Genomic DNA, 22,447 nt, shown 5'->3' on the forward strand with positions numbered 1-22,447 from the left:
ATCTATTGCGCTGTTGAGATTGTGTCGATTATAACACTGAGCATTGTGTCATTTTTGCGGGGTTATGGGGTTTACAGGAAGCAGGTGCATTGTCTGACCCCCCCCCCTTTCTTTTTCCCCCTTTTCGTCGCTACCATAGGCAATGTTCTTTTGCCTGAAATAAACTTCAACTCTGTATTCATCTTTACAGTTATGAACCGGCTTGGTAAACAAAATTCAGTTTGAAGCCGAATTCGTAGCTAATCATTGCGGCATACCAAAGTAACAGGCGGAAAGGAGAAAAAACAATCAACGATGAGATCAATACGATGATATATATGTGCAGTAAGCAATGCCGATATATATAGTAAAGTCTATATATGGAGCGTCGCCATACGAGATCAGAGGCGGAAAGGAAGCCCTGGCACAAATAAGCGGGGTGAAGGCCTGCAGGGCAAAGCCAAGGCAAGGCCGCTGCTTGACCGGGATGCGGTCGGATTAGCCTAAACTCGATTAGGGAATGCACCGCACGTCACCCGCCAGATGAGGATGGACGGCCGGAAAGGACGCGTTCTCTCGTACATATATTTATATCGCGACGTGCCACTAATTTGCCCAGTTATAAAGGAGGCAAGGATGGGAGCATCACCGATTAACCGCGATTGGCCGGTGACGTCTGAACGAGAGGGCAACGAGATGAAGATTGAGGATAACGCAGACAAAAGCGGCGGGGGTAAGGCCCTCCGACCCAGTATGAACTATATGCGCCCCAGTGCAGTTAAAGAGTGGCCCCAGAGTTACAAGAGGGCGCATTACCGGTGCAATGGAACTGACAGGCAGGGTGCTTGAGGCAGCCATAAGGCAATGAGGGCGTGTCACTTAATAAACTCAGTACACAGTGAGCATACGGATAGAGACTGCGTGGGAAACGGATGCTAAAACCATTGATTTTGTTGAGTAGCACAGTGGTATGTGTTCTCTCGTTTCGTCCCGTCTTTTAGCGCTGTTTCCTGAATATAGTCTTATACACTTACGTGTAAGTTTAATCACAAAAATGGTAATTTCGTGTCATTGCCAACCTCCCATTCCTTCGGGTCGCAAATATTGTTAGCCGCTCTTGTCCGCTGAATAATATTGTATTAATTTCATTTATGTTTTAATTACACATAGTGTTAGCGTACGTACCAAAACAGGAGTTACTCGGTCGGACACAAGTGCAAGATGTTTAAAAATCAATCCAAACGTGGAAGAAAATTTCGCGAATTGAAACACAAGACAAAACTAATCCCGCCCCCCAAAAAAGGTACACGCCGGATAAGGGATTGGCGGGCAAGTTTGTTCGAGCTCACAGTAATTGTTAGGCAAGCGCTATAAAACTAATTAAAGAAACAGGTAATTAATCGTTTTTTTTTTTTTCGTGTTTCTTTCGCAGCGCTTGTCGAAGCATTATAGTTTAAGACCCCCTGTATTCCCCTCACAGCATCGCAAGGCTGGCTTTTCTGCACAGCTCTACCGTCAAGTGGGTAAGCTCGCAACGTGTTGAAGGACAAAAAAAAAAGAAATAAAAAATTGATGCCGTCTTAAGTGTCTCGTAATGGCAGCCGCACCTCGGCGTCTGTGCGCCATGGTGTATTCCAATTAACATTGCGTTTCGTCGCACTGCCGAAACGGATCTCAGAGGTCATGTAGAAAGAAACGCGTGTCGAGACCAGCTCCTCCGCCAGGTGCCGCTACGATCACAGCTGCTCGCAAGAAAACCACCTGCTCTTTAAATGAACTCATTCACTAAAATTATTTGCCCTTACACTTAATTGGCACTCATCTTAAATAATGCTATGTTCCGATATGATATGCATCCAGCATAACTCTTAGCTTGAATAAGAACCATCGAGTTGACCCAAGTTTTGTTCTTTTGAAGACGTTTTCTGAATATTCGGAAAACCAGAAGGAAGTACTCGACCGGAAGTGGCTGAAAGAGAAACTAGAGTGTTACCCGTTCCTCGTGCCACAAAAAAGGAAAGAAAAAAAAAAGATACAGTGACGTTTCATTCCGTGAAACGGCAATTACGAATCGTGAAACACATCCCCACATTCAAGGACTGTGTATACCACCCTCTCTCTCTTTACTGAAAACGCAGGGTGCCAAAGACATGTAGACATACATTTTGTGACGCCCGCATCCGCGATGTGACTGCGACACACTTGCTGTGGATTTGCACAGGCCTCCATCTAAGCCGTCTTCGCCAACTCCGTGCAGCAGGGCTCAGGGCTGGCTGATCACCCGATCTTGAACGTTGGATTCACGGACTGTTCCACCGTTCCTTCTTCGATTTCATACATGAAGCAAATTGGCATGTGTATTTTGGATACCGCGAATTACTATGCTGAAGGAGAGGCTTTACAAATAATTTAAAAAGAAATACATTTACGAGTGCCTCTGGAATACAAGCCACATAACTACAGGTCAGATGCGAAGGAAGTTCTAAAGAGATGACTAGACATGTCTTTCGCCGCGACGTCCTCGTCCGTTTCCGTTTGTATTTGTTTTTAACCAGCTGACTGAATATCCCTAACCAATGTACAGTTGCATACTTAACACTGCTTCTCCCAACACGTGTTTCACCTTGCAGGTACTTGGCCGCTATCGCCTATCGAACGCGCATACGAGTGCAGACTTTTCATTTTGCATAGAGGTATGTACAGCCAGTCAGACAGAGGCACGGAAACGCAGTGCACACTCTTCCACCATCGTTCCACTAACCTCGCGCTTTCGCGTCCCTTCATATTGAGCAAACACAAAGGCGCATGCGTAGTAGACTCGCGAAGCGAGCCAGGAGCATCGCGATGAGGCGCGCGCAGTGCGGCGGTTGTTAAAGCGGGGCGCGTTCCGACGAGGGACTCTCCTCCGGCGAGCACACGGGCGGCGGCACTCCACATCCCCAGTGATGAACGATTCGAGGACGGAGGAGCGAGAGCCCGGCTATCACGCAGCCGCATCTCGCGCGCCTTGAGCACAGAGAGACGCCGACGCAAGCAGCAGCCCTCCGTAGAACTAAAGCCGAGAGTGTGCGTGGCACACGTGGCCAGCACACGAAGATGGAAGGGGGGAGTAGCGAGCCGAAAGAACTCCCCCCGTTTGTCGTCGTCGTCGTCGTGTCAAGGACCTCTCGGCGTAGCGCCAAGACTGGCACTCCCGTTCAGATGAGCCGATTTCCAGTGTATACGGCGCAGCTGGTGCCCCTCCGGTAGACACGATTTTAACAAACTTCGCGCAGGTAGCGAGTGAGTTTGTTCGCCGAAGCAAGCGCTTCGCTTGGTTCGCACGGTTCGCAAGTACGGCGAAAAAGCAAATGCAGACAACTAAATAACTGGAATGAGGGTGAATTAAGGCAGTGTAGGTGCTGTAACACTTGAAAGTCAACATAAGCCAACGTACCCAATCCTCGGCCAACGTTATTCACTGCTAGCAATTTTTGGTAGTATTCAAGAAAATAGTATAGCATTTGAAGTCACGTGAATCAGCTGCGGTGGCCTCTTAAGACTGCATGGCCTTCGGGATGGGTAAATATTGTCACGTAGCTTTGACGGTGAAGAAAGCAAACGCACCGGTAAGGGTGAAACGCTTTGTTATGCGAACTTGCGCCCAGTAAAAGAAGAGACACAATGAGTGCAACGATAGTATTAGCACAATCGTCGTCCATCGGTAATCTGATCATCGGCGGAACGCGTCGTCTTTTATAAATCAGCGAGCGAACCTTCCAGCGTTATCGTTGTTTCTAGCGGAGGAAACGAGGAAAAGAAAAACGAAATAACGAAACGGAAATGCGGAAGCTCCCGTATAAACTTCACTACTCGCGTCCTGCGCGTAATCTTAACGCAACGAACTCGCAAAGCTTCCCGAACATTGCGGCCAGCGCCGAGCGGTGCTAACAGTTTCTGTGGGTGAAACCCGGATACATCAAAATTAAGAAATGGGGGCGCGTCTGTGTCAGAAATCTGACATCGGATTGCTGTCGCCCGTTTACAGACAGCGATGTGAAAGAGCGCTACGAAAGCATTCTTTTGAGAATTCATTTCTGGGCTTTTACGCGCCGAAACCGCACTAATTGCGAGGCGCGCCGCAGTGGAGGACTTCGGGTTAATTTTCACAACTTGGGGTTCGTTAACGTCTACCTAAACCAAATTACACGGGTGTACTTGCATTTCCCCTCCACCGAAATGCGGCCCCCGTGGCCCGAAATCGAACCAACGTCCCCAAGCTTAGCAGACTAACGCCGTAAGCAAGTGTCCCCTCTGACCGCTTTCGTCATTAGTGATTGGAAATTAATACAGACTACAAACTCCTTGCTGCTTAAATGGTTCGGCGGATGGTAAGGCCAAACCAAAGTACAGCTTTCAGAAGGCTGACGATAAAGGTGGTGTTTTACGGCGGAAGGACCAAATTTAGAAACAGCAGGAGCCGTTTCAAGTTACTCTCGATTATTTATGTTTTATGGACGAACACCTGAATGCCCAGCAGGAGGTCGAGGACCTGTCATGCGTATACTGACCTTGGAGGAGCCGCTTAGTTGGCAACAGTGTTCCGCCCTGGCTTGGATAAGCTTGGCTAGCCGACAGACGACCACGCCATTGTCCAGTTTGTCCAGGAAGTTGTCTGCCGTGATGTCCTCAACGTCTGCGACAGAGATGAACAGACAGAAAGGGATACCAAGTCAGTCGACTTTGATACAAGATGATGTTTAAACAACCAAAGCTGAAACGAACACCAATCACGTTAGCGCACACTGCTATTTAAAAAGGCACTAAGCCAGATAACAGAATAGTTGAATAGGGCTCCTTATGACGCCACGCGGCTCAGTCAGATCGAGCGAATAATAATAAAAAAAAAGCCTGGACTCGAGAAAACACATCGGGCGTAGAAGACAAGACCGGCGTTTGCTCCCTCTGCTGCCAGACTTGCCACAATACCGGCGATTGTGCGTTGACGATTTGGTTCATTTATAATGGGCAGCTTGGCGTTTGAATATACCGCCAACGAGAACGAGTATCTGACGTAAAACGAAGTCATATGACGCAGGACAAAAGTGTGGCTGACGCCCATAGCTTTTCCAGTGATTTCCGCCTACGGCATTTTCACACTTCCCGTGACATCTGTATCGCAAGGATACCAAGAGAGAGAGAGAGAGAGAGAGAGAGAAAGGTTAAGTGAAAGGGAGGGAGCTTAACCAGAAAAATGTTATCCGGTTTGCTACGCTGCACTGCTCTTTGTCATGCGGAGAAGTGTGTGCGTCAAATGCGAAGGCGTTTAATCATTGGCCCATGACGGCACACGATAACTGTACATTCTGTTTGTATTATTAACACTTCGTTCAAAAGGGAAAGAGACGAGAGACCATCATGTGATCAGATAAGGTGTTAAGCTTCGAGTGTAAGGCCCTCATTCATAAACCAACCTTATCCTTATATTTCGTTTTCCTTATCGTTTTTGTACCATTAATGCACGTAAGGTGCATGCAAACAGTAAGCAGGGCAAAAGATAACTGATGTTGGTTTGTGAACACTGGCTTCATATTTAGTTGTTTATGAAGCCCGTTAAGGGCACAAGACAGATCAGGAAAACAAGGGAGAAGGATAAGGTTGGTTTGTCGATACGGGCCTAAGTGCGTGAGCACTCTTTTCTATCCCCCCCCCCCCTCACACACACACAGTTTCTCCTACCACATTTTTCTCGTATGTTGAGCGCACAGGGCAAAATGAAACACTCGAATACAAGCATTCAAATACAACTCCATTTCATTGATGAACGCATGTCCTATTAACAAACGAAAGCCAGCAACTCAGTCACGCGACAAGTGCGCTTGACTAACACTTACGGAGGACATCGCGCAGCCACCGTGCGGCTCTTCGCTTGTCCGCCTCGAAGTGTTCAACGTCGTCCTCCTCGTACACCTCGTCCACCGTGCACCACCAACGCATTGTTGACGACTACTACCGGAGCGGTTTTCACAGAGTTTGTACGGGATATCGGGACAACGCAGGTTACGGCAACGATAGTTGAGGCCCACGGAGCAGCGAGTACAGCGCAGGCAGGACTGCGAGAAAAAGAGTTCCCGCGCTTGACGATCTTTCCTTCCGGGCTTTCAGGATATGGTCACGCGCACTCGTTTCATTATTTGCACGCGATCGGGCTTTAGTCGCAGAAAACTGTTACACGTGTTACTAATCGGCGAGGGCTGCGACTGCTGACCCGAAGGTCGCGGGATCGAATCACGGCTGCGGCGGCTGCAGTTTGACTGAGGTGAAACGCTAGAGGCCCGCGTGCTTAGGTCTTGGCGCGCGTTAAAGAAAACCAGATGATCAGAATTTCCGGTGCCGTTCACTACGGCGCCTCTCATAATCATATCGTGGTTTTGGGACGTAAAACTCCACTTATTATTAATATTATAATCGGGGAGAGCCGCGCCAGGAGGTATGGGAACCTTCACGGTTGTCTTATAAGGCTCTGATAAGATTGCGCGCACGATGTGATCGAGCAGTTCAGGTAATTCAGGAATTAACGCAAGCAGCAGTGACAACGCTCGATCACGCATTTGTAGAAGAAGATGCGTTTCGCCGACGATCAGATAATCGACAACAGGCGACAGTGTGTGTTCCCCGCTGTTCTAATGGAAGTGCCACGAGTAGCAGTACGAGCAAGTAGACTTGCTCGTACTGTGACTGTCACTGGGTTTTCTGAGCACAAGTTCGCCCAATTAACTGTTGCGCCTTTATCGGTACGACCACATGCCGCCTCCTCGACCATGAAAACCACGTGAAAATATGATTATGAACTATTCCTTCTCTGGCAACGCCAATGCCACCCACCTTAGGCGCCCAGGCAGCTGCCATTTTCCAAATGCGTCGCACGCATTACAATAGCTTTTAGTTAAATTCACAGAAATTTTGCTTCTTCGGTAACAACTAAATGAAAGCAGATTGTAACACTAATTGAGACATCAGCACGTGTAACTGAAATTGTATTATTATTATTATTATTATTATTATTATTATTATTATTATTTATTAATATGCGTACACAAGAACACAGAGGAAATAGGGAGAGAGCCGGCTGACAACTGCCACGTAGAGGAGCACAACGCCTGCATACTCATTCGGGAGGAGGAAAGATATAGAGAAAATTAAGACAGTAGGAAAGAGAAAACAGGACACAAACAAATGTACTACGGGATACAAGCGACGTAACAGACGCATGCGCAAGAAGTCAACGTAACGTCCACAGGCTACTTTTCAGAGTGAAGCGAGCGACATGGCGACGACGTAAGCGATACGGGCTTCCCCCAATTAAAAGGTTCCGCTACGGATCCCACGAATGAGCAAAATAACGACAAGATGTACACGCCTTTCCCATGGGACAACTGCTACTGGAACGTCCGTCGTCAGCCTAAATCATAACATCTTATCGCAGTAAGGCATCTCCGTGTAATCGAGACCTCCGTTTGAGACAAACGGAGGCATTGTGCGTCCTCAGCATTGAATGCCCTCCATTGACGAAGGAAGACGGGATGCAGTTGTCACTTGTCACGAATAGAGCGGCGGTATATGTCGAAGGGAAATGCCGACGCCAGAGCCATGTCGGGGTGATCTGACAGTAAGACGATCTTCCATCGCTGATGCATGGAAGATGGAAGAGCCGGTAGACTATATTTCTGACAGCACTCACGTTAAAAGGAACGCGGAAGAGCGAGTGAGCATGCTGTGGGAAATACGTGGTTCTCAGGGGTATCCCTTTATCGAGTCACATAAAAAAAAAGACAAGAAATGAAATGACGAAAGAAGACACATAAAAAACGCAGAACAATTAAGTTTCAGATAACGGAACCATTCTCAAGAACTTCAAGGGACACTGTATTGAAACAGGCAATTGGTTTAGACTGATACGTTACACTGAAAACTAATTTCAACACCATAGGTTTACTACAAGATTAGAAATTCAATGTCAAAAGTTTCACAAATTTCCCGCGTAAATCTCCGATGGTAACGTCGTAGATCTGAAAGCTTTGTTTTTTCTCGTATTTTAGCCTCATTACCTCAATAAAATTTTCCTAAACTTGGTATGTCAAGTCCCTGACTCCCTCAGAGACAATGTACTTGGTTTTTACTGATTAAGAACTACGTAGACAGTAGTAGACGCCATCCAAATCTATGACATCACGGCGACTGATTGCGGGGCTTTGACGCGCTGCGGCTAAGTCAAAGCCGCGCAAAAGCACGTGATTTGATCGAGACCGGGTAACAGCCGAATCATGAAGCGCGACAGAACTAAAATCTGCTATTCCGCGCATGCGCAGTAAACGCCACGTTCATCCGCAAACACAAACTCGCGCCCACACGGGGCACGAACTCCCCTGTTCGCGAAATAACCTCCGCACTCAAGCAGGCACCGCACTGCACTACTAGAAACGGATCTATTCTCGGAAAAGGCATACACACGAGGAGCCAAAAGGCAAGGACCGTTACACGCAGCGGGGAACAAGAAAAAAAATTCGAAAATAAGAAAAATGAACATAGCTGGTTCACAGCTGTTGCCGTTCTGTAACGACATCCTTCTTCCGCGAGTCGCCTGTGTGTCGGCTCGCCAACGGGCCGGAATGCGAGGCTGTGTGGCGGAGGCGAGGACATAGACGAACTGCCGGAGGAGTGGAGCGAAAAGCGACGGCGTTTGGGGGGTGTGTGGAAAGAACCGGAGAAGAAGGCGGAGGAAGGAATGGAACCGAGCCGTTTGAGAGCTAGAACTGCTGTTTGGACGTATAAGCAAGAACTTGACAGTTCGGTTGTCTTTCCAAGCATGAACGGCCGGGACCTATAGTGGGGCGGACGCTGATGGATGTTGGGTGTCCGGCGAAAAAAATATCGGTGTCACAATATCAGAGCCAGACCATTAACCCTCAACTCTGGCCGAATGGGGATTTTTTTTTTTTTTTTTGCGCCAATGAATCGAAGAGTGGTGACGAACACGATAACGAATGACTCTTTAAAGTGCAGTGCTTGAGAAGTTGCCACTGCTTTCTGCAGTATCCATAGGCGCGCAGCCGGCGTGAGCGGAGAGGGTGTCGAAAATTTTCGCTTTCTATGTATATATATATATGCATGTAGGCACGCACGCACACACGAATACACACACGCGCATGCTATAGAAAAGGAGTCAAGCGTTTTTTTTTTTTTTTGTAAGTTTCGTCCACACGGGAATACGGCCGCAACCTTGCGCCTCAATTCTAAAACATTACGTGAACTACCGAACAGCTGGCAGGCACTGCAGGTGAGCTACACACGGCGTCACATTCCAGCATTACTCGTCTAAGATTGTAGCTGCATTTTAGGAAGCCGGAACCGGTACGTGGTGAAATGCCAGCAACTGGCAAGAGCAGCTAAATCATAATCTATGTACTAATGACGTTATATCTAGTCTTGCTGATGCAAAACTACGGGCTAACATTTTACACAAAGGCCGGCTGATCACAACTGATGAAGCCGTGTGCTTCATCAGTTTATTTTTATTTTTTTATTTATTAATACCTCAAATACCCCAGCTTGGGGTTTTACATGAGGGATGGGCTGTTATGTAGTGACAATGATTCGATGAACAACTTGAAGGCTTGCGGGTTGGATTGGAGCACAGCGTCTCTGGGTAGCGTTCCAGTCTCTTGCTGTGTTCACAAAGAAGGAGCGAAGGTGCGCAGCGGTCTGCGCCGGTGGTGGGTAGGCCGCTTTGGTGTATTCGTGCGGACGATGAGCAGGCAAGATTAATGAAGTGCCAGGAGAGGAATGGTAAAACTTGTGAAAAAGGCACAACCTAGATCTAAGGCGTCTTAGTTCCAAGTTATCAAGATGTGCTTCGGATTTTAGTTTTGTAACACTAGTGTGGAAAGAATAACCTGAATAGATGTAGCGAGCTGCGCGGTTTTGTACTGCTTCAAGTGCTTTAGTAAGGTTAGATTGATGTGGGTCCCAAGCAGAGCATACGTATTCTAGCTTGGGCCGGACGCATGTTTGATAAGCTAACAGTTTGGCCGATGGGGGAGCAAGGCGCTTGTGAAGCTTAAGGTAATAATAATAATAATAATAATAATAATAATAATAATAATAATAATAATAATAATAATAATAATAATAATAATAATAATAATAATAATAATGTCTGGAGTTTCACGAGCCAAAACCATGGTATGATTATGAGAGACGCTGTAGTGGGGGAATTCCGAATTAATTTTCACCACCTGGTATTCTTTAACGTGTACCTGAACGTACACAGACGGGTGTTCCTCGCATTTCGCCTCCATGGAAATGCGGCCGCCCGCCACGGCCGGGAATCGAACCCGCGTCCTCTATAGCTCAGCAGCGCGATACCACGGCAGGTGGACTGAAAGGATTAACAAATTTTTCTTTTCTAATGCGAAATCCGCTTTTGCCGACCGTGACAGAAGAGGAAACCATTGAGGAAGTACGCGTAAGCGACGCCGAGATGGAATGGCTGGATAGTGAGGCAGGGCCGGGCAGCAACTACACGGAAATAAAAAAAAAAATGTCGCTAGACTAAATAACTTTTCGTTTCCGCGATAGATATATACAGGCGACGTGTAAATTTATATTTGAAGATACATACGTATAAACGCGACCCGAGTCTGCGGCGCAGAACGAATGAATTATCCCCGCATTTGAGAAACGCCCGCCGAGTCTGATCGCTTCCTACAAATTTCACCCCGCTTACTTAAGCACGAACGGAGCGCGAAATTTTTGGTCAATGGACGGGAACTGAATACCCGGGAAATCGGACACGTGTAGTGTAAAAGTGCCTGAGCGCGGATGCGAAGAGCAGCTAAACGGTGTGTACAGCAATGCTTAAAGGGACCGACAACTGCCCAGAATATGAAATGAGTTGACTCCACTGATGTAAAGATTGTCCGTTGCACTGACTCAAACCAACCCTGTTTTTTTCGTGCGAGATGGATTTATATTTTTAATTCTTAATTGAAAGTCGCGAGAAATGACTTGTGGCGCCTCTGGCGGCAAAACCATGGACGATCCGATGAAGACGGCCACGTGACCGTTGATTGCTGTACGCGGTCGACGATTTTTTTGTTAGTACTGAAATATTGTTCGTTTCTTTATATTAAAAGGTATTAGTCCATAATAATGTACATATAGGCCTGCGTTAGTAGTATGCATTAAAGTGGCGCTTCCTTCGCGTGACGTAATGATCCCATGCTCGTCAGCGCGTCTTGAGCAACTTTTCAGCGTGCTCATGCAACCGTGCACGCAGTTACCAGGTCGCTAAGATTTTGGAGCGACAGAGTTTTGCTGCCTACACTTCGTCTCAAAAATGACGCGCGCTGCTACTCGGTGCGGCCGTGCATATGCACAGTTACGTTTTCGATTACTTGGCTTGGCTCGTGTATCGAGAGAGTAACGACGCCGGGAGAAGCCATCCATGAAACAGGCGCAGGCAACCTTGGGCGCAGGCGCACACAACGCTGTACAAATACCGGGAAGGTGTATAAAGCGACACATCTCATTGTGACAGCTTGCTATTTTCAAAAATGGTTGGAAAGCTCAAAATAAAGGTGGTTAAGCATAGTTACAGTAACTCCTGCGGAAGCAGAACAACGACAGCTTTCACAAGGGCTAGCGGCATCTCTATCAATTCTCAGCGTTGCTGGAGCAAGCCTTCATGCGTGTTTGGAGCCTTTCAGATCGAAAAATACTGCTTATAAAATAACTACGTGCTTTTCGGATAAACCACTGCAGCTACAAACGCTACGAAGGGTGAGCTTCCTGTCGCGCCGTAAAAAACTGGGTCGAGAAAAATCAGTTGTCGGTCCCTTTAAAGCAACGTAGCAAAACAAAATGTGTTTTTCGGTCAAGCCGAAGTTCTGTACAACAAGAGCACAAATGTCACAAGGTACCTTATGCATTTGACTAAGAAGACTTGAAGACGAAAGCAATGTTTCTTCTCGGTCGATTATATTGAACAAAATATATCAAAACCTATCAAAAAATGTGATCCGGCGTTATATCGCTACATACTGTACAAATGTAAAAATGTATGCGCCGCAAGTCGCCACGCATATGCATGCCCTGGAAAAAACACATTTTTCGACCGAAAGGTGTCGCGATCATGCAGACGGGCGACCTTCGTTTTCGCTCAGGAAAGATAGAGAATTTCGAGTTCTCCTAGAAACAAAAGTGAACTTTCGTTCTTGCAAATTTCGCCTACCTTTTTTTTGTATTTTTTAAAAATGAATTTGCAATAGGCGCCATCTCGGCCAAGCCGTGTGGCTTCACTTCGTTAACGAGTACTTAAGGTTGCAATTTTCAGGAAAAGGTCGACGAACTCAGATCAAATAAGTGCACGCTGAGGAAAGGCTCATGCAGAAGAATGCGCAATCAATGTACCTGGCTAGCTCTAGAGACGAACCAGCTAAGTTCAGATACGAAGAACTAAGGCCTGCCGTTCGTATCTAATCTTTGTTAACAGCAACTCCTCAATATTGTTCCCTCAGTAACTATAAATATGCTTTACATCATGTACAAAATATTGACCCTTTCAAGGTCACTGGCATTGCGTTGTTTCGATAACGAAGCAAGAGCAATGCCTACAGATGTATAAACGTTTCGAATCAGGCCACCCTTCAAAGAACATCGCCACTCGACAGGCGCCCCATCAAACCAGTTGGTACGAACTAACAACTAGCCCGTGGCTCTAGCTGCAGCCTATAAATGTAGGGGTCATCGTCTGTATGTCATCTGTATCTAACTCACCGTATGCAAAATATAATGAAACAAACGTCAAACCCGATATCCAAACGCGCACGAATTAAATGACGCTCAGAGGCGGCCACCCGAGCGCTGTGATCTAAATACCGTTGGCCGACACGACACGATACAACAAATCGCGTATTTTTCTACGACGACCGCAGGCGCACAACGACAATGCAGAACTCACGGCTGTCGATATTCCAGGGCAGTAGTAGTCGGCTTATCCCAACATACGAGAACAACACGCGCACGTACACACACTGACACACTATACAGACGACTCGGTGAAACACACTGCCGCCTCACAACAGGCGTCGCATCGAGTCGACACACAATTAACGGCAATGACGTAACGGCCGCCACAACCCGACACGTCTAAAGCGACGACGAGCAAGGGAGCAGCGCGATCGCGACGGCTCGACCGACAACGATGCAACAACGCGCTTTGGCACTGAACGAACTGAACTGCTGAGAAGGCAGCGAACAAGTCTCGCTCGGTTTGGGCAGAGCCGAGCGGTGTTTCGGTTAATACGCCCAGGCGCTCGAGACACCCGGTGCAAAACGTAAAAGAGAAACGGTGCGAGAATAAACAGAAAAAAAACGGGGCAGCTAGCGAAATCAGTGCAAGCTAGGAGGCGGCATCGGGGAAGAGCGTCTTCCTGTGTGCCTCGACGCGAGGGCGACCGACGCGGAATGATAAAGCGGACGACCCCGCCGCCGCCAACGTGTAAAAGGGTGTAGAGTAGTATAGGTGAACTCCCACTACGTCGCCGCGAAGGATGTTAAGAGTTCACGATCGTGGTTGTCCTTGCGCAAACTCTGATGCGAACGCTGCGTTCGCTGTGATGGACGCCCGCCACAAACGTTGCAGTCAAAACTAGCGAAAACACGCAGCGAGGATTTTTGTCTGCAACGAAGATGACAGGAAGGCGGATGGGGAGGGGGCGGTAATTACTGCTTTTGCAGAAGCGAAAAGAGGGGGAGAGGAGTTTGTTTTGTCGGTGATGTTCTCGGTCGTAGCGAAGAAATGCTCAACACACACACACACACACACACACACACACACACACACACACACACACACACACACACACTTCGAAGCCCATTCAATTAAGGTCAAGAATAGAAAATGGCACCGAAAAGCCGAATTATCATGACAGGGAGAGAAAAATAAGACGACCTTCGCGAATTAGAAGGTTTGTGTAGTAGAAGGAATTTGTGAAAAAACGCAAAGCTTAAAGGGACACTAAAGGCAAATATTAAGTCGACGTTGATTGTTGAAATAGCGGTCCAGAAACCTCGTAGCGCTGCTTTTGTGCCAAGGAAGTGCTTATTTTGAAATAAAATCACGTTTTTAGTGGTCCACATTGCGTTAGCGCGCTTCAAATCTCCCGCCTGAAAATACGACTCTCCTACGTCACTGCTGCCGTGCCCAACGTTGCCCGATTTTACTGCGCGGCCGCCGACACTAGTGGCAGCCGAGCGGAAGTAGCGGGACCCACAGTAGCAACAACAGCGCTGCGGCAAAGACTTGCTCGGATGGGCACATTCAAAGCCGTCACCAAGTTGCGGTTGGTCTCGTAATCCTCAGTACGAAAGTGCAGCGAGCACACACGCAGAGGTTTTGACTGTTTAGCACACTGGCGCAATGGCATGACACTAAGCCACTTCGAGCGTAAGGGTTCATTCCGCGGCACCCAGTGAAAAGACACACCGGTTTCCTTGCTGCAGCACTGGCGTTGTGCACCATTCGGGCATCCGACAATATCACACGCATGCGGCATTTTGTCGAACTTTCTGTCAGAGCGACTTTCACGAGCGCGCAAAACACGCACGGCAGTACGCGATCCCGAAACTACCACTGAGACGGGCGAGGCACAGTTCGGCGAAAACGGAACCTTTGAACCACGCGCGCCGTTCCCCATGGCAACGCCACGTAGGTATTGTTTTCCATGAATCAAGCGGAAACGAACAAACAGCATTTTATTACGTCTTTTGATGCTCGGAATGTTCTTTTTTTTACTGCTGCTAGTTTGATTACTAGTGATTTATTGTAGGCCGACTTCCCTACGTCATCGGGATCACTTCGAAAATGTCCCACTCGTGGCGCTCATCATGTGATACATTTAGCTTAATTTCTCGGCAAGTAGGGCACTGCTGTTGATAATATTGCCATTTTAGAAGTTGTCATACATTGGGCTTTCATTCTGACATAAATTGTTATTTGCCTTTAGTGTCCCTTTAAGGAAAATTACTCCGAACATTTACGAGGCAAAACCACGATATGATTATCTGACACGCAGCATGCATGCTCCTGATTAATTTTGACCTGGGTCTCACTAGCTTGCGGCTAAACCTAAGTACAGTAATTGAAATTTGGGCGAGTTTGTAGGAGTTCATGCTTGAACAAGGCGCGCAATAAAACAACGACACGGCTTCTTGTACCTTCTTGTGTAGTAAGTACAGGCGGCAAACTTGCACATCGCAGAGGAGTTGAAACATGGGCTTGTCGCGGTACATATTGACTTATCGGATCGTTAACGTCCTGGTGTTTTAGAGCTCCTCCAATAAGTTGCACGTCCTTCCTCCGTTTTCGTTCTTTATCTCCGATATTCCACCGCCAACCCTATGAACGCCTCTCCCTAATTAATCTATAATGCGCACGATATGTTCATACTTTCCGTTACCCCTAAAACCCAAGGTTTCGTGGAGGCTATTGCACAAACAAAGAGCCGGGCGGTCACATTAGGATAAAATATGTGCTTGAAAGAGATCTCTTACAATTACCTTTAGTTTGTACTCCTAGTCATTTGGCGTCACTACATCTATATATAGCGTGACGGAATATCCGCGGTAACATTCGTGTTCTAGACGCCCCTGGAAGTCGGATTTTGCGACCAATGAGTCATATAATAATGCCTTCGCTGTAACATGGTCATAAAATGTGAGCCATACATTATAGGGAGCGCTGACGTACAGTTCCTTTCCCCCTAGTCGCCCCCCCCCCCCCCTTCACAGATTTCAGTGCGACAAATATATACCTTCGCTCGTTCTTGACGGATTCTAAAGAAAAATTGCGGCAGTCGATTCGTGAGGCAATAAACTCCGACAATGAGGTCATTGATGATAAATTGAAGTGTTGCAGGGCCAATTTAAAAGGCCTCCACATACACACATGTTCACTATACGGTATCAGTTTCCTGTCAGTGCATATGGCAGCACTGGAGTAATGTGAGAGCGTAGCCCGCAAGGGTTTATCGCATGCAACACGCGGTGGTGGTGAGCGCACCTGCGCTCTACTGCGCTCTCTTTCGTCTTGTCTCTTCTCCACGGCATCGCTTCGCAGTAGTGGGAAGCCCAGCCACGAAGCCTTCAAACGCCCCACCGCGCCTTTTCCATTCATTAGCTCTGCTGCTTCGGTTCTCTGGCAAAGGCGCTCGCTCGGCTATCATAGCTCGCCTTTCTCCCGTCTGTCGGAGTGGAGCGAGATTCTTCGGGATGAGGTCAACAGATGTTCTCCGCCGCTGAAGACGCCTCCGCTGCGGCGGCTCGGCTTTTGTAAAACAACGCGGGCGAGCGCACCTAGCTGCCAGGTACACACGCGAGCGGGGGCACAGAGCCGGCACGCATACAGACGAGCGCGCGCCATTTCGCGCTGCCGCGCGCGATTACGGGATACCGTGTTTCACGCCACGTTACCCGCTAAGTGCTAAAAAACTGCGTGACACTACGTTTCTTGCATGGACCCAAGGAGATTTCACTGTCAATCGTAAAACCGTACAAAGTGGTCAGAATCCCTACATTGTGCACACAATACCGAAGACCTGTACTCGGCCGGTCTGCAGGCGCGCACCAGTCCCAAGTAAGTCACGTTTGGTGTGGCTACGATAAGTGTATCTGTAGTCAACTGTGCGAGTACCTTTGACGATCTGTAAGCGTGTGAGACGCGGCGTTATCTTAATCCGAGCATCAAAAGGCGGTATTGTTGTCTGTGTTATTTCACAACAAATTCTCATACAAATTCGGATGGAAGCGTTAATTGCTCAGCGGTTGAGATAACAATGAAGAGACGTTTACAGAACAGGCAAAAAAAAAATGATAACAGGGAAGAGATTGATTAAACAGGCGTTTTAGCAGGCGTGTAGATACGAGAACATGGCAGAAATAGAGGCTTGATGTTGAAAAAATAATAATAAACAGGCATCTGCAGGATATGAGACTTGCTTTGTTAAAGGGGTTTAACGTCTCACGGCGATGAGAGACGCGCCGTAGTGGCGAACACCGTATATCTCGACCCCCATCAGGTTGTTCAACGTGCATTGACATCGCACAGAATACGCGGACATCTAGCATATCTCCTCTATCGAAATCGTACCGCCGCGACCGAGATCGAACCCGCGTCTTTCGGTTCAGCAGCCGAACACAGTCACTAAGCCACCACGGCGGGTGATGCAAGACCGTAAGACGAAGTGACACCTGACTATAATAAACTGGCCAGCTGGCTTTTTGCTGCTGCCTCGTTTTAAAAGAGGCTCAAATAAACATCATTATCACCGCAATCACCATCATCATCATCCATGTTCGTTGCGTGCCAGGCACTGTTAGTAGGCGAAAGCCTTAGACGCCTCATCAAACACGAAAAGTGACCGTCGGAGTCACCACGAGTGATTTAAAAAAATTGTGATGACGTCGCCATATGACGTAACCATGACGTCACACATCGCCAAAATTTATGACAGCTACATTACGTCACTAACATGCCACATAGAGTGATGATATATGGTGACGTCATATGACATTGTCGCTTGGTCAAAGGTAGGCCGATCACGGAGGCACTGCAAAACCACGTAAGGTGCAGAAAACTTGCAATGCCTCCACTCCCGGACGCAGTGCACAACAACGTTGGCTGCAGAAAGCTTTAATTTTATTTTTTCGGAAAGGGGAGGAGGGGAGTTCAATACAATCGAGAGATAAGAAAGAAGAAGAGGGCTCTCGCCTTCGAGTCGTCTTAGGCAAATGCATTAGCGACCGTGTGTTTTCTCGGCGATATCAACCGACCAACTCACCTAAGCATGCTGTTTCGAAACGAACGTGGGTTCTAAGTGACGAAATGCGGTAACTCGCGGCCCAGCCTTGCGCGCGAGGTGCATCGCCTCGCCTCGGCTCCACCGCCGCCCCGTTCGTTGTGTTGCGTCGGCAACGCACTCCCGCGCGCGTGTAAATGGAACACCAGGCATAACAGCGACGCGCTGGAGGCGGCTATCATTCCACCCTCACCGCCTGCCAACGCTCGGTGAAGAGGGCTCCTGCTCGCGATTTTTTTTTTTTTTTGTGCCTCCATTCAACTCATCAGTAAGAAACATGCGACGCGACAAGTGTCGGGCGCATTCCAAAGAAGCCGAAAGACGATCACGCATTGTCATGTGGAGCTGCGCACGTTATTGTCACGAAAACCGCGACTTTCCGGTCAGCAGCCGAGCACCATAACCACTGTACCAGCGCGGTAGCCAAACAGGCGCGTTCACCCATGACGTCACGTCCGTGTACTTATACAAGTTTTGGCATCTTAGCGGCTATGGCCGTTGCGCTGCCAAGCACCAAGTCTCGGGTACGATTCCTCGCTATGCTAAGCTTCATTTCGACGAGAGAAAAATGCAAAAACAGTACAGATGCGTTAAAGAACGCCACGTGGTCATTATTAATGCAGAGTCCCCCTCTATAGCATGCGTCGTAAGCACATCGTGGTTTTGCTACGTAAAACCATCTGAATTTACCCTTTGTGTTAAGCGAAGCCTTTATAACTCAGATTGTGGCGCCGCACGCCAAAAGCAGCCCGGCGCCGGTGAGCGTACCTAAATGTGGCACTCGAAGGTGCGGCGCTCACGTGTGCATTTGTATGCGCCCCTTACGAATACATTTTAGCAGAGTGTGACGTTGGGCGAGTTGGTGCATAGCTTAACAAAATATTTGTGTTGCAACTGACACAAGCAAGACAACAAGAGAGCAAGAAAATATTCTGTGTTCTCGTGTTTTCTTGATTGTCTCAGTTGCGCCACAAATACTTCATTAATTTACGAATATAATTGATGCCCTCTCGATAACGAGCTTGTCCGCGATCAGCCGTTTCTGATATGGCAATTCGATCTTTCATCGAGGTGATCGCTTGTCATTTCACGTTGCCGCATTTCATTGTAGCTTGGTTATGAAGGCTTGACTGTCGTTGTTGCCGGTAGCAGCTAAAGTATTCCGCTGTTAAGCACGTGGATGATGGTCCGATTCCCGGCACGGAGGAGGAAAGAGTTAGGAGGTAGCATTGTGCAACGAGAAAGAAAGGAAGAAAGAAAGGGAAGTGGTAGGTTAGACACGCCCACGCAAAGCTCCGCTTGCCTCCATTTTACCGATACCACAACGTCTCCCGATTTTTTAAATTTTTTTTCGAAACAATTCCTCCTGGACAACCATAAGAGACTGCTTAACGTTCTCCCACAGTGTTCTTATTTTCTTTTCAAAACTCAGCCTGGATATATTCAGCAGGAAGTGTGTATTAACATTATTATGGCTGGACTGCTCTAGTAGAGCGCTTAGCACTACAATCCGCCTTTTCCATTTTCCTCTGCTGCCATCTCCCGCACACCGCCCGAACCGCTCTGGTAGGGGATCGCCGTCGCCGGTTTCGCGTCTCGCCTACCTACCGCACAGAGGTTAGTGCTTTAGCGCACGTGACATGAGCTCTCCAGGGCAACATATCGTTCCTGGAGGCTACCTGGCTCTCACCGACGGCTGCAGGTCAAGAACATCCGTGGCGCGGCGCTCACAGAGCGGCGCGTAAACGAATACCTCCAGTTATCGGGCATGAGATGCGAGCGCCAGTTGAACAAGGGTCGCCGCTTCCAAGAAGAGGGGTATGTCAGCAACATTATGTACAATGAAGTGTCACTGCGCAGTGAAGTTGGTGTCTTGAGGTCGATTTGCCTTCCATCGATGAAGGGGGGCTAATGACCTGGTTCACGCCGCACTTCGCAAGGACACCGGAGCCGTCACGGTGTTTGCGTACCTGACACAAAGTGTTTCCAGCATATTCTCGACGCGGTTGACGGCTCCCAAGCGCGGCCACGTGCGTTTGACAGCCATGTGTGTTTGACAGCCCTTGTCCAAGCTTTCCGTCGATTGCGATCTCTTGCAACGCTTGGGAAGCGAAAAAATCCGATCCCGCATCCTTTTGCAGAACTGGAGTTGCATCCTTTCACTGCACACGTTGTCGGCATCGCGCCGGCGTCGAGGTCTGGCGCGGAAGGTATCCGCTCACATGCGCACGCAACGTGATCCGCCCGGCGAGAGCGCCGCACAACCCCTACCAAAACATTTCGCGAGCTCCACGGCAGAACCGGCGCATGCGCAGTGGCGCCATGAGAAAAGGCGTATTCTGCTAGTATACTCAGCATTCAGGCCTACCCACACATCGAATCAAGTTCCACGCATTAACCGCGCAGAAATTCCCGTGTGCCGCGGAACACGTGTTCCCTAGACCTACATCTCGGGCTGTACATCAAAACTAATGCTACCCGCTGACCCGCTCTTCCGTTTTTCTTTATAATACTAAGTCCAACAGCTCGCAAGCCCTTTCTCAGCGATCAAAGACAAGCCTCAAGCCGCGAAAGCCACGCGTCTGTAAAATCAACTTAACAGGTAGAACGCAAAAAAAATTCGGCAGATCCCACGTACCGTGAGAGTCATGTTATGCGAAGCATGTGGCGGGAAGGTGACTGGCGTAACTTTTTTTACTGAGCGACACGTTACAAAATGACGCTAAAGATTTGTATAAACTTTATACGCACACATATATGTTGAAGAGCCGCATATGTGTTGTATAACCAGTTGTTTGCGGTTGGGTAACGCTGCCAATGACAACGTGGGAATTACCAACACCAGAAGCGGTAAGCTGATATGTAGTGCTTATACGTGTCCCGGGAACGCACGCACGTTTCACGAACCAGTGTTCATGTGTGGCAAACGTTCTTGACAGTTCTTGAACAAGGGCATCATCACCGTGATCATTGAGCACCAGCAGCTGGTCATGACTTGTTATAGGATCCGGCCGTGATGGTGGTGACGAGGGGTCCATGTGTAGTGAGGTGTGTGGTATAGTACAGCTGTTGGAATTCGTGGATGCCTCGGTCATTTCGTCGACAAACTGTCTGTCGATAGAGCCGGTAAGATGTCGCAACCTGAAGCCACCCTTCGCTTTGGTGAGGTATAGACCAGAACACAGCGAATTCCATGCGCATCGCCATATTTGGATCGCGCGTCGCGCCGTCTATCGCACACGCGACGAAACAACACGCGCGGGCTGCCACGCCAGCAGACGCTACACAGAGCAAACGTGAAACTTCCGAAACTCAGCCCGTCGGAGAGCGTGTTTCGCGTCTTTTCTAGCCTGGACATTTTCGCTGATTTTATTGCAACATCAAGAACATCTTCCACATGCAAGTCGTGCTGAGTGGGCTGCGGAAGCAACCTCGTCAGATACGTACGCTGTTACATTTGTTAAAGAACGTTCTCGCTGTAGTTCGCGTGAATCGTAATTGCAGTGCAGCTCGCGAAAGAGTGAAACGGTGTTTTGTTGCCCCATATTACAAGTTGCGCACAAAGTTTTGTGAAAGCTCATCATTTCAGCATGCATCGATCGCGTAATAATTAGAGTACGATTTACGGGTAGTTTCGCGGAACGTAATTATTGTTTCACGGGCGCTCTTACAATAATGCGTCTTGCTCACAAAAGCGTGCTATCAGAGAGTATAACCTGAAGTATCGTTCAGCGATCCCTTTTGGAAGCTACCTGCGCTATTTTATTGTTGTAACGATGGTGCTTTACAAGCGAAACTGTGCTACTCTTAGTTAAGCCGGTTAGCTACGCCTGCGACGTAAAGGACACTGGCGCGAGTATACTGTTTACTTACGTGCCAATATATGTATTATATGCAGCTGGATGCCTCGTGTCCAAATAAATTTGGGGACATCAAACACTGAAATGAAAGCACGAAATTCTGGCCAGCTGTTGAGGAGCACCGTGCCATTTATTACCTTTTGAAGACGAAATCTCGAAGGCGTGGATGCCATCAAAAGCACTAAAGCTTAATACTACGTTGAAAGTGGCAAAGCATGCTGATTGCTTGTGCTTGAAAGCACTACCTTGCACTACATTTTCGTCAAAGGAAACGCTCAAAGGTATGAAGTGCACCCCCACACAAAGCTCGCGCCTGCCTTCAAACCAGCTGCGTGTCACGCAAATTAGGTTCGCAAAATGAAATAGGTGGGCATCACACTGCAGAATACACGCAGTTAGTGTACTTACTCGCGCATTTTCACTCGTCTCCTAGTTTTTTTGCTTGAATCACAGTTATCCACTCGCGGCGAAGCTGAAAACACCGCACCGGCACTATTTCCGTGGCGCGTCGTAATCGTCGCAGACAACGCTAATATCCTCTTGTTGCGCTGCTTGATTTGGCATCCAAAGACGACGCAGTAGTGCCCACACGAGCTCTTATGCGCTGAAGCGGCGTGAACGGGTACTTTTTCGCACTTTAAAGCCTCAGAACTGCAGCTTGCCATGTTTACTTGGTGCAGCCCGCGCGCGCCTTGGCAGCCCCGAGCAGCC

The 22,447-nt window shown here is 48.2% G+C and overlaps 1 protein-coding gene across 1 annotated transcript in view; it reads right to left on the reverse strand.

The window, feature by feature from the left end:
• The window catches only part of LOC119402372 (GAS2-like protein 1), a 254,228-nt gene that overhangs the window by 49,634 nt on the left and 182,147 nt on the right, over positions 1–22,447 (reverse strand). Inside the window, exon 4 of the mRNA XM_037669506.2 lies at positions 4,530–4,654. Coding sequence (XP_037525434.1) covers positions 4,530–4,654 — 125 coding nt within the window. The remainder of the gene's footprint in view (positions 1–4,529; positions 4,655–22,447) is intronic.

This window comes from Rhipicephalus sanguineus, chromosome 8 (assembly GCF_013339695.2).
Source record: "Rhipicephalus sanguineus isolate Rsan-2018 chromosome 8, BIME_Rsan_1.4, whole genome shotgun sequence".
In the NCBI taxonomy this organism is placed as follows: Eukaryota; Metazoa; Arthropoda; class Arachnida; order Ixodida; family Ixodidae; genus Rhipicephalus; species Rhipicephalus sanguineus.